The 13,568-nt window shown below is 33.1% G+C and overlaps 1 protein-coding gene across 17 annotated transcripts in view; it reads left to right on the top strand.

The window, feature by feature from the left end:
* ROBO2 (roundabout guidance receptor 2) overlaps window positions 1-13,568 on the top strand; it is a 1,638,467-nt gene that overhangs the window by 1,516,705 nt on the left and 108,194 nt on the right. For all 17 annotated transcript variants that reach the window (XM_038581205.1, XM_038581204.1, XM_038581210.1 and 14 more), the window contains one exon: window positions 13,411-13,535. In XM_038581205.1, coding sequence (XP_038437133.1) covers window positions 13,411-13,535 — 125 coding nt within the window. The remainder of the gene's footprint in view (window positions 1-13,410; window positions 13,536-13,568) is intronic.

Here is a 13,568-nt window from a genome sequence, read left to right as displayed (position 1 = left end):
AGGCCCAATAAAAAAGTATTTGAAAAATTCATTCAGGGAAAATTATAAAGCAGACATTACTTACAGAATAACACAACTGATATTTCTGACACCACCACCCTTCATCCCTCCTTGAAATCTGGAAAATTTTATGTGCTGTATATAATTTAACTTAATACTGGAAATATTCCAAGTTTTCTTTTTTTTAAATCAGAAAACATGTAGGTATTATATTTGAACCCTTTCATGTCAAGATCCACTTTTCTGCAAAAGGCATCCTGAGTGTGCCTTGGAAGGAAACCTATACTTTTATTCCCTGCAGACTTTCTTCTTTGGACAAGCTGTTACCCTATGACCTGAGGTAATCTTCTCCCTCCTACAACCATTTAATGTTGCCTGCACCTGGCGCTAATTAGCTACCTTATGCAGAGTCCCATTTAATTTTTATTAAGCATCGCGTTTTTCATTGCTCCATATGTTTTGATTAAATAGTACGTTAAAAAATGCATTCTGTTTTGCCTTGTATACATTCCAACAGAGTTTCTGTAATGTGAAACATTTAAAATATCTTAAGCTGATGCTAATTCTTAAAGTGAAAAACAAGCTCTGGCTACTTCTCATGCTATAGTCTCAAGACCATATAGAATATATATAGTCCCAATAGTATATTCTTTAGTCACTGACTTAATTCTTCCGCAAGGGCCTTGTGTATTTGACAATGTCTGTCCATTGCCTCTAAAGTAGAGGATAGGTATAAAATTATTGAGTTATATTTTTTTTTCTTAGACTTTGGTGAAAATATTGGGTTGTTTTAGTTTTGGAATGGTACTGTAGGGAAGTCTGAGGTTTATGGACTATTTTTATCATTGGCTGAGGTTCCCTTTTATTATTTGAATACCAATGTAGTCTCTTCTTCTAGAATTTTACTGGATTATATCTTGGTCCTGATCACCCTGTATCTGATATCCCCTGACACAGGCTTCTTGAATCTGCAGATTCATGCTTTAATTTACTCTATTTCAAGAGTATTTTCTTCTCTATTATCTTTGACTATTGTTTTCCTTCACTTTTCCCATCTCCCATGAGTTGTGTTGGCTATCCTTTGTCTTAATTCCATATTTATTAACTTCTGTAATAATTTTGGAGTCATCATTTTTATTTCATATTGTCTGATTTCTTAATGCTTATATTATCTCCCTTTTCCAATTGCAATTACCATTTCTTTTGTTTCTTTTTGTTCATTTAACTTTATTTTCTCTTTTCTTTGTTTCCTTGCTAACCTTCAATATAATTAATATTCTTTACCTCCAATTGCCTTTGAGCTCTTCTATCCCTTTTGAGGATTTTTTTAAAGTTTGATTCCTTTTAAAAAGAGAGGCCCTATGGCATGTAATTTCATTTAGACTATAGACAACTATTTCTTAAAGTATTTCTGTATTTCCTTGGGTAATTCTTTGAAGCTAAAGATTCTTTTTCTTTTTTTGACTAATTGATTATGTTCTTTCTGTCAATGATTAAACAATTAGTTAATGTACAGCTTAGTTTATTTTATTATTTTATTTTATTTTACATAGATCCTATTTTTAGACCCTACCAGATAATTGTTTAGTTAACTGCTGAAGATTAGAGTTCGGATGTTTGGAGAAGGGAAAATGGAAAGTAATAGGGTAATTCAGCAACCCCTACTTGGACTGTTATCTTGAATATTTTATCAAAAACGATTTTATTTCTTCTTGATATGCTAGTGACCCTGGTGGTAAAGATCAGATCTCTTTAATTTTTAAGCTCCCTGTAGTTCATATGAAATCCCCTCTTCATCTTTCTTCATAATTCGTGCTTCATAATAAAGATGGTTTTTAGGTGTATTAGTTGTCTCCTGCTGCATCACAAATTACCACTAATTGAGGAACTTCATTAGCACCCATTTATTAAGCCACAGAGCTATATGTAAAAAGGCCAAACAGACTCATCTGAATCCTTTGCCTAGCATTTCATAGGCCAAGATCAAGAATTTGGTCAGGCTGAGCTCTTTTCTGGAAATTCGCCAGAAAAATCCAATTCAAAATTCATTCTGGTTGGTTGGCAGAATTAAGTTCTTTGCAGCTATAGAATTAAAGTCCCATGTCATTGTGGGTTTCCAGCAATGGGTCACAGATCACTTTGCAGCCTTTGCATATGGCCATTACAACCTTCAATTCAGCAATGGCCTGTTGAATCTTTCATGTTGCTTTATATCTCCTCTGACTTCCCATTTTGCTATCAGTTAGAGAAAATTTCCTGATGGAAATGTCTCATCTGTTTAGCTTAGGCCCATCTGATTATTCTATCTTAAGGTCAACTGATTAGTAACCTTAATTACATTTGCAAAATCCCTTTTGTCATGTGATCTAACATAATCATGGAAGTATCTCCAGGAAGTGAAGGTCATGGAGGCCACCCTGCAATTTTGTCATTCACATAGGCTTGGCTTTCCTTTCTTTCGGTACCTTCTCCTCAATTTTTGCGTTTTACCTGGTTATCTACAAAGTCATAGTTCATATTTCCCAAGTCCCTTACTTGACTCTAAATTTTTTTTTCTTCTCATCAAAGACCAGGGGATGGGCTCTCACATTATTGACAGATAGTTTTTGTGAAATTGGTATTGATAGAAGGTTGTGGATGGAGGCTAGTTGATATTTACTGTGCTTCCTCATTTTCTCCAGACTTGAGTATGTTTGTGGCAGGAGTACTTTATCATTTGTGGTTTGGGGCTATGGTATTTTTGTATATTATTAATTTCTCTTGTAATAAATAGAGGAAAAGAGTAATAAGCCTTTACTCCATTATCTTAGCCTAAGTATCAAAAACATAAATACTTATTAATTTTGAAGTCTATTCAAATAAGAATAAAATAAAAACTAAATATGTTAACTTAGTAGTTAAAATTAAAGTACTATAAATATCAAACATCAAAATAATACAAATAATCTGGAATGAAGCAGTATTAGGAGGCTAGTATTAAGAGACTTTACTGGCTATTGCCAGAAAGAAATAATAAGAATATTTTAATCACATTTTCTAAGAAAGTAAAATTTTTCATATAACATATAAGTTACTGTGATTTGTAATTTGACAGAAAGAGATATCATGGTAGATATATATGTGTGTGTATTTATATGTACTATAAAATAGACATTATGATGTGCATTACACCTAAAAATTACATGCATGACATTTGAATTATGACACTACTTATTTAAACATATTAAATATCACACAAGGGAATATTGCATAATTAGATTCATTAAAAATATATAAGCTACCAAGTTAAATTAAATTTTGAGTTAAAATATATCTGAAAGGCTTTTGAGAACTCTTATGGCAAACATTGCTTTCTCGATTTATTAGGGATATTATTTTCATCTGTTCTATAAAACTATTAGCTCTTTGTTAGTAAATACATTATTGTATTTATCTTTCTACTGCCTCTAGGTCTAGCATAACACATGTGGTAGGGGCAAGCCAAATGTTGGTGCAGTTAATTGATACACACATATGCATACATAGGTAATACTTGCCTAGAAAATGTTTATGCAAGCAGCTTTAAATAGTGCTATAAAAAGATTAAGCAACATTAATGGTAGTAGGCCAATCACATAGTCCCCATTCTGCTAGTAGGAGATAAAATACAACAAAAAGAAGGCACTAATGAGTTAGGATGGTGCCTTACTAAGCGTGTAATTAATGTTATTAAGAAACATTGCAGTTGCATATTAAAATTCCGTTAACTAAGCAGCCCTTCAGCATCAGTACATTTGTTTCTTGGTTGCAAGTTTTTTTTTTTCCTTTTTTTTTTTTTTCTGATTGGCATCTTCATGCAATCTTTTTCTAAAAAAAATGAGATAATGGGATGTGATCAGCCTTCGTGGTTTAGCTGCAGTGCTGACATGACAGTTCTGGCAAGTTGACAGGTTAAGTGAGTGAAAATGGATGTCTTGTCTCACCATTTACTTGAAAAATCCCCTCCTCACCTTCCATACATACAGCTCCTTCAATCTGCAATGTGAAAAGTCTAGTTTTCCCAGGTTAGGATCTAGATAGAGTTTTTTTCACTATTCATTAAACTATTCTCTTTCTGTTGGTGAAAAATGAGATCATTTAAAAATATAAATATTGCTTTATTTAATAATTCAATTAAATAGTTTATTGTTTTGTTTTGTTTTTTGAGAATGAACAGTTCCTTAGAAAAAACAAAATTTTATTTTGTTCTCAGTATTTTAGTCAGGAAAGCAAGGAATAAAGTAAAACTACTATTGGTAATGGACAGAAGAATATAGGAAAACAAGCTTGACAATTCCAGAATTTGTTTAAAATTTTGTCAGATTTTTCTAGGCATTCTCAATTTATAACTTTTGTGGAATTTGGAAGGTAATTTGCATGTTGAATCTCAGAATGATTTCCTATAGTTATGGATTTCCTATGCTTACCTATAATCAAAATGAAATCTCTTTTAGTTATCTGGAATATAATACAGTTGAAAATCATCTTTAAACATATCCAACTTAGTTACTTTTGGATTGACTGCTACATTTATTGCAATGTAGAAATATTTAATACCATAGAGGATTCAATTGGACTTTGGAAAGCCCATAAAGATTATTTACATGGAAAAAAATCCATGGTCCCACCAACATAATCCTTCAGTTTAACAAATGGACTGACCTGAATTGCCAAAGGTGGTGATGCATGCTGGTCAAGGTAATAGTTGTTGCAGTCTGAGAAACTCATATCTCTGTCATAATGTATGCATTTTTCCCTCTGTGAAGAATAAATTCCCACTTTCCCTTCCTTATCTACCTAATTTCAAAGGAACAATTCAACCTGCCTCTCTCTCTCTCATTCGCCCTTTCTCTCTCTCCTTTCTTCTCCATGCCTTCCCCAATTGTTGGAGACAGACTAAGTCAAATTATTGTCATAATGATGGGACATCCTGTATTACAACCCTCATCATGTTCCTCATGTTGTATCAGATTTGATTGTTTCCATGGGAGTTTCCTCTATATTCAGGGAGTTCCAGAGGACAGAGATCTTAGTATCCTCAGAACTTAACACAAAATAAAACAGTAAATGTTTGTTCAGAATAATTAAATAGTATTATGGGTTAAAGTGCCAACCAATATCTGAATTCATTTATAGCATAAATTTTATTACTGTGATGTTTTCCAGTTATGTGTTGTCTTTAAAAAACAATGAAGACTAAATACAAAATGGATAAATGTATATAGCTGTTTATTATAACACTGTTTTTATGTGCTTGTCTATAAAATCCAAGAATTTAACATATTTTGAACCAAATGAATTTACTCTTTTCAAGGCATTTTCAGCACTCTAGATCATCATAGAATTATTTCATTTTAATATTTGCATTGTTCCTTTACAGGGAGGAATATATTATGTGTGACTATAAATTAAAAAAAATAATCTTCACCATGGTATCAAACTTGTGTACTTCTGTATGTGTGTCACAATTACTACTGAAACTCAGTACTTTCAATATTCCTTGGAATTGCTTACTGTATATGTCAATTTAGAAAGCCACTTACATTATTTTAAGTCACACTGTATAATTCATTTGACTAATTCCATGTCCTAATTTGATTTTCAGACTTTGAATAACCGTGAGTTACTTTTAGAGTTCTAGCTATTATATGAACCCTAAAAACGTAGTCTTCCCACAACCAATAAATTCCATAAAAGTAGTTCTAAAATGTAGAGAGTAATAGCTGCATAATTGCAACATATCTTTATTCATATAAGATTGAATGCAATTTGTATATTGAGACATTTTGTAGGTAGACTAGAATGCAAAGTCTAAAGAGATAAAAAATATAAGAATTGTGATTCTTTGTAGCCACCCTATTCCCTTGAATATCTACATTACTTTTCATATTTATGAAACCAATATGTCATTTAGTACTTTTCCTTTTTCATAGGGACATTAAGGAAGCATAGATAGATAAATGTATATGTATTTTTATTTATAAAGAGATACTAGATTATTAAAGAAGCACAAATATAGATAGATAATTACTAGTTTATTGTTGAATAGAAGCATAAATATTGGAATTTTTCCATGGAATTTTTAATATTAGCTAGAAATAAGGCTGGTTGAAAAAGAAGACATAGCACTTATGTAGAGGAGTTATTGGCATGCACTTAGTTAACTAAGAAAAAGGTTAACTAGAAAGGTAGGTAATTTAGCATTTGATTACTTGTATTCCTTGAAAATAATGACAAATGAATAAAATGTGATTAAATAGACTTTATAAAAGTGATTACTTTAAGTCCTATATCCCTAAATTATATTTTCCATTATAAATGCACTGCTTCCTCTGAGACGAATTATGTGTTAATAAGCTTCAAATCAAATATTTCATGACATTATGCATTTCCAATATTATTAACAGAAATTCTTTTGAAGTCAAATGAAGTGTTAAATAGTAAAAATTAAATAGAATTAAGTAAGTTGAAGAAACAATCATTTATCAATTAGAAGTTAGTCTGTTCTAATGATAAAGTCAGTAAACATCCATCTCTTATTCCTGCTCTATATTGCATTTTAATGAAAGGACTTCTCATTGTTTATTGTTCGTGAGGGTAAGCCTATTAACTACTTCATTTCAGGAAAATCTAGAATTGATTGTTACACAAGTCCTCTATATTTCTGTATTGTCTATATTCTATTTGTCCATACTGTCACTCAGGGGTGGTGACTACTCATTTGTAGTCTTTGTGTCATAAATTTCCAATATGGTACAGCGGCATTCTCTACAGATAGGTATATCAGAATCAGTTGGGAAGTTTTTTTCAAACAACATATTATCTTTGGCATCCCTCCACCCAAATTACTACAATAGTGAGTCATTGTCACTGGTGAGAATGTGTCATATCCTTGTGGTCTGATAAAATGGAAAAAACATTGAGTATTTGCTTTAGATCAAGAACTTTTTTTTTTTTTTTTTTTAATTTCCTCTCAAGACATTCATTTAGAGTTTACTATTTGGGGCTTTTTCTTTAGGCCAAATAAAGAGGCCATTTCAATGCAAAATTGTAGCTCCCTATTCCAGTAGGTGGTTACTACTGAACTGAGGAAGCAAGACACTGAGGCAGGGGGAATAATAGAAATCAAAGGCAATGCAAGCAAGAGCAGATACTTTAAAGTGGAAAGAACACAAGAAAAGTACAACAGCGTATGTTCAGGTTAATCCTTGTCAACAAATTGGATCTAAGAATAATAGGTAGTGAGATGAGTGAACCACGAGCACAAGCAAATACATGTGTGAGTGGCTAAAAGTAAACTGTTCAGTTGACATACCAGAGCTGGTCTGGGGACGAGCCAGTGTCAGGATGGTAAAATCTCAGGCCAGTTCATGGAAGCTAGAATGCTACACTGGGAAGAACAATTTGCAAGCATTGCAAGGGCAAGCTATAGAAAAACCATTGTAGGTTTTTGAATAAAGAATGACTTAAAATAAGTATACTTGAGAAAGGTTGTACTTTTCAGTAGCATAGAAAAAGCAAGATCATAGGTTTTATGCTGCTTTAATAATCAAAGCAATTATTTAGGGAAAACAATGTTACAATTTTAACATCCTTATACCATATCAGAAATCATAGCATATAATTCTTACCTTTTTGTTTGGTAGTAGAGATGGCAAATTTTAGTCAGACCGTGGTTAACTGACTTAATCTAAAACTCAGTGTTTAAGAGGTCCAACTCTGGCATTAGATGGACCATAAGTCAAACCTGTCCTCTGATCTGGTGCTTCAAGCTTTAAAAATCTGTGTGCCCTTTATAAGATTTAGTTTGATGATCTTCATATCATAATGGTAGTAGTTAATACATAAGGCTTCTTTGGGTATTAAATGAGATAATGCATGTGAATGGCTTAACACACTGCCTGGCCTTTAATAAACACTCAATTAATGTTAATTATTGTTATGGTATTAAGAAAGTTGTGACTCAGCAAATCTTTAACACAAATATATGATGAATGATTGTGCTTTTCAAATATGTTTATAGAATATATTAGAATTTGAGGAGCAAAAATATTAAATAGCCAAAAAATATTTTCTACTTGTTCAAGATACAGAGTTCAAAATGCCTATTATTACAGAATAAGAAGATTACTCACTCAGGCAAAAATTATAACCAAAGAAAGATCTGCTGAGTGTGCCTGTAACCATCCTGTCACATATTAATATATGCAACTGCTGCATGACTATCTCCATGTTCATGCCTGCCATAGAAAGTCATATTTTCCTGTAAAAACAACTAAGAACATGATGTGATTAACCTTTAGGTCTCCCCATCCCCTCATCTCCAAGCCCACCTCATGCATGGCCTATGCTTCCTACTCATGTTCAGCCATCTGATTTCCATAACACCCACTCACTTCCATCAGTGGGCATTAGCATAACAGAGCTGTAGCCTGACTTTGATTGAAGCCAGCTTGGGCTGAATGCAGTATCAAAGCATAATTTAGCAGAAATCAAATCTAATTTACTGTGCATTGTATTTAAATTCTCAAAAATGCCGTTTCAAGTGAACAATACCAGACCTCTAATCTCAATTGACCTTTTTATATTTGGGTCTACTTTTCTGGAAATCACACAACACACTCTTCTTATAAAGCTATTGTTTTTAACTTATAAGTATCCATCGACCACTGAATTGTACCACTGTTTTCTTCATCTCATTTCCTGTTTCAGCTGTAACAATAAGGTATAATCACTTAACAGATTAAGCAACTATACTATTACATCACAACTACAAAAGATTTGCCTACTGTTTTTGGATTTTAGAGAGGATATAAATATGTATTTTGTAGTCTTCTGTCTTAGAAACATGTAAGGGAATTGCCATCTCTATAACTAGTATATTCATCGGGATTTTATAATTCAACCTCTTTGATTCACATTGGCTTTAAATATATGTTTGGAATTGTCATCTTGAGAAACCGATCATTTTTTTTATGTTTAATGAGAGCCATCATAGAAAATCCATTTTATGTATAACACACTTTGTGCTACCTTGCTGTATTGATAAAATGCCACCTCTGCCTACTCCCTCCCATTGGTGCTATCAGCCAAGTACTGTCTTTTCAAACCATTTTCACCACCACCTGGCAGAAATACTGAAAATGTGAGATGTTAGCAGAAGAATTATTGATGCAGTTTTTCATTTTAAAACCTCAAAAATAAATTCCTTCAGCTGATAGTCCTTCACAGGAGATTGCAATATAGATCTGGAGCAGAGAGAGTACGCAGAAGTAAAAGTGATTGATGCAATTTGTTTTGGTGGTCCAACTTTAAGTGACAGTTGGAAAGGATGTACATTTTCAGACACTTAAATACTCTAGATTTTTATTTTGCTTAGCTTTAATATCTATATTTCATTTGTTTATTTTTAAAGATGATAAGGTGAGTCCAGTTCCAGTGAGAGCAGCATGGGGCTTAAGTTCTGATGACATGAAACTATTTGGTACTTTAGAAATAGAGTGTATTTGTAATAACTTGGAATAAAAATGCAATATAAATAAAAATCACATGAAAGAATACTCCATAGGGCAGCCCGGGTGGCTCAGCGGTTTAGCGCCGCCTTCAGCCCAGGTCATGGTCCTGGAGACCTGGGATAGAGTCCCACGTCAGGCTCCCCGCATGGAGCCTGCTTCTCCCTCTGCCTGTGTCTCTGTCTCTTTCTCTCTCTGTGTCTCTCATGAATAAATAAATGAAATAAAAAAAAAAAAGAATACTCCATAGCATGAATAACACAAATGCTAATAATATTTTGTTAGAGGTCTTTTTAAAAAATCAGTATTGGATAAAAACCAAAAAAAAATATGATTTCCTGGTCTTCTTAGGTTTTATCATTACGCGTAAATGTTACATTGTAATATTACAGAATCTCTTTGTCCTTTAAGGTTCTGATGAAATGTTCTCTTAAGGTGCTACTATAACTAACAGTTCTCAACTGGATTTTCTGCCCTAACTTGCTAAGATTTTCCAGCCTCGCATCTGTCCTTTCTTTTTTAGAAAAGCCTTCTTTCTAAAACATGAATCTTATTACATCTTTCTTGCATAAACATCTTTGAACAGATCTCCATAGTTTTCAGGGCAAAATTTAAGCTCCTTTAGCATAAATTATCTGGCCCTTCTATATCACTCTGTTTCTCTGATTTTATTCTTAAGACTATTTACACTACCCTAACACATCCAGCTCCTCATGTGTCTGCCTTACATCTGCTTCTCTCTGTTCCAAGTGACCTTACTCCTCCTCATCCAGTGAACTCTTACTTGTGCTTCAAAACATAACTCAACCGTAGCCCTTTATGTCATCTTGCCTCTCCTTTCTTCATCACCTGGTCTATTTGCTGCTCTTCCACCCATTCTTACCCAGTGCCCTCTGCCTTTTGTATTACAGATAATACACTGCTCTATTTGTGTTAAATTAAATACCAGGAAGTATGCGATTATAATTAAAGTATAGATGTTAATTTTACTGATGTAGATGGGTAGGCAGACACAGAGTGAGCGTAATATGCTTAAAACTATCAAATATATTTTCATTCTTTTCATTTGATGTTTCATTTGGTGACTTCATGTGTATTCTCAGTTACTGCATTTTAAAAATTAATTATATAAAGAAGAACTTCATAACACATGTGGGGCTTTAAGGTTTTACTAATTAGATATGTGAGCCAATTTAAATTCTTTCTAGCCCAAAGCAGTACAAATGAACAAATAAGCTGAATGTATGACTTCTATCAGGCTGTTAAATGATTTTTACTAAATCCACTTTTTAAAAAAAATTTTTGATAATGAGATACAAGCTGTTTCTCTATACTTCTAGCTTAGTTAGTGTCCATATTGGCACTAAGCTTGTCTTTCATAGGATTACTAAGAAGTGGGAACTGTATCTGGTCTTTAAATTTTGCTTAATACATATTATTTTTCTTGGATATTAGAGATGATAAATACCAATCCTAACGCATTTTTGGCATAAATAATCTGGTGGTTTCATATCTTCCCTGAAAAATGGACATTGCAGTGTTTTAAGAGTTGTCCCTGAAGTAATTTTGTACATTGATTTAATCTATTGTTCCTATTAGAAAACATGGAACAAAAATCAATGTATCTGCTGATTCAGTGAAATTGTTTAGAAATAACAAGAAGATTGTAAGAAGCAAGTAATCTCCTGGAAATGCAAGGAAACATAAACCACATCCTGTTCAAATAGATCCATAAATCTGGGTTCTCCATCCTGTTAGACTGAATCTTCTGTTATCTGTAGTTATAGAAGAAAATTTCACTTAGTAGATTTATCCCTGCTGTCCATGGGGTATGTGTTGAATGTGTTGAGTTAGGAGGCGGTATAATAGAACACCAAAAACTAAGTCACTACAAGTCTCAGTGAATGTAAATAAATAAATAAATAAATAAAAATAAAAATGCTGCTGCTGTTTCTATACTAGCATTCTGGTAAGAATGGGTAACTGGTTGTATGTTTGAAGCTACCCTATCTTTACTCTGTTCTTGGACCTGCTCTTGTGTACTTTGGAAGAGTCAAAAGAATTCTGGTAGAAAACCTTTACTGAACATCATTTATTGTTCTAATTCTTTAGAGTTCAAATTTTAGGATGGCTGCCATGAACAGCAGGTTTTAAAAGTTAGAATTGATTTTAAAGTTTTTTTCCATCTTTGGTTTTCTAGCATAAGCAACAATTTAAAGTGTAAATTGATGATGAGAAAAGTCGTGGAATAAACATGCTGTTTTTCACAGGAGTGGGTTTTGATATGATGTCCTTGGTAAAAACTTCCAGTTTTACTGTCTACCATCTCACTTCCTTCTTTTTACAATTAGCTCCCAATTTAAACCTGAACTTTCTCAGGATTTTTACCACCCATCCCTTTATTTTCTTTTCTATTGGAGTTATTCATGTCTAGGTCTCATTATCTTTGCCTACATCACTTCCTTTGTCTTCCAACCAGACTTCCTACTTTATTGACTGAGCTCCCTCCCTCACAAACCATACCACATTCGTTAGAGGGTAAATGTTCCAACAATGTTGCTTTGCATCTATCACTTCTTATCTTAGAACGATCCTGAACGAGGACTTTCTTAGGCTACATTCAAATCTACATTTTTCAGCCAATGATGTTCATACAACTGAAACCCTTCTTTTCTGCCAGATTACGTACTGTACCTTAGATGTATTCTTGCTTCTTGCCCTTTGTCTACTAATAAGTTTACTTTTCTTTTCCTTACATTTGAGAGAATGCTCTTCTCCTTTCATTGTATTTTGAAATATGCTTTAAAAAATAGGGAAACATAAAAATAAAAATTGTAGCTTTTGTCTGGCTCTGAGCACTCCACCCAGTACCAGATTTTCCCTTTGATAGTCCCTTTCTCCACTTAGCTAAACGCTGCCCTTTCCTCAAAGCCCCATAATGTGTAAGCCTTTCACAGCTGCTATAACATAAAGGGATCCTCCTTCTCTCCTGAAGTCCTGTCACATTTCTTAAAAGTACTATGATTTAAGTGCTGTTCTCCGAAAGCATGTCTTTTATTGAGCTTAGGATAGTCTTAGATAATTGTTTTACCTTGCTTTTGCTGTTGTCATCATCATGTTTTGTATTTCTCATTAGGTTGTGAGTTCCTTAAAGGCTGCCATGTATTTTTTTTTTTTTATCTCTGTAACTTAGTGTCAGTAGGGGAACATAGTAATTGTCTGAATAATGCTTGCTTATCTAAATGAAATTAATTAAGCAGAGTCAACCCCTTTCATACATGCCATTATATCATTAGTTATCTTTGTATGTAATTCCCAGATCTTCAATTCTTTGATGTCTTCAACACTAACTTGTCCATTTTAGAATATAAGCACTTTGAGGACAAGGGATCATACTTTAAGCCTTCTGGTATCTCTGCATGTAGAACAGTGTCTTACAAATATTACAGGAATTGGTCAATGTCTGTGAATAGACTAATTTCAGCCGAAGGAGATACTTGGGTAATGAAGTGATTCTTTTTTACCTTTATCTATTCAAAATGCAAAACCAAATTGGGAAACCATATTTTTCTTTAAGAAATATTAGAATACATTAAAAATCTATTTTCCTATGCAAATTCATGGGCTACAGGAATATTATGTACAAGATTTAGAAAGTGTCTACTAATAAGTTTACTTTTCTTTTCCTTACATTTGAGAGAGTGCTCTTCTCCTTTCATTGTATTTTGAAATATGCTTTAAAAGATAGGGAAAAATAAAAATAAAAATTGTAGCTTTTGTCTGGCTCTGAGCAATCCACCCAGTACCAGATTTTCCCTTTGATAGCTTTTTCTTTGGCAATGGTTGATATTTATATACTTTCTTTCCTTTTAAATTATAGCTCCTCCACAGTTTGTGGTTAGGCCAAGAGATCAGATTGTTGCTCAAGGTCGAACAGTTACATTTCCCTGTGAAACTAAAGGAAACCCACAGCCAGCTGTTTTTTGGCAAAAAGAAGGCAGCCAGGTGAGTGTGAAACCTTGACTGCTTTTCTGAAAT

This window comes from Canis lupus, chromosome 31 (genome assembly GCF_011100685.1).
Source record: "Canis lupus familiaris isolate Mischka breed German Shepherd chromosome 31, alternate assembly UU_Cfam_GSD_1.0, whole genome shotgun sequence".
Classification (NCBI taxonomy): domain Eukaryota; kingdom Metazoa; phylum Chordata; class Mammalia; order Carnivora; family Canidae; genus Canis; species Canis lupus.
This window is presented reverse-complemented; position numbering and strand designations above follow the sequence as displayed.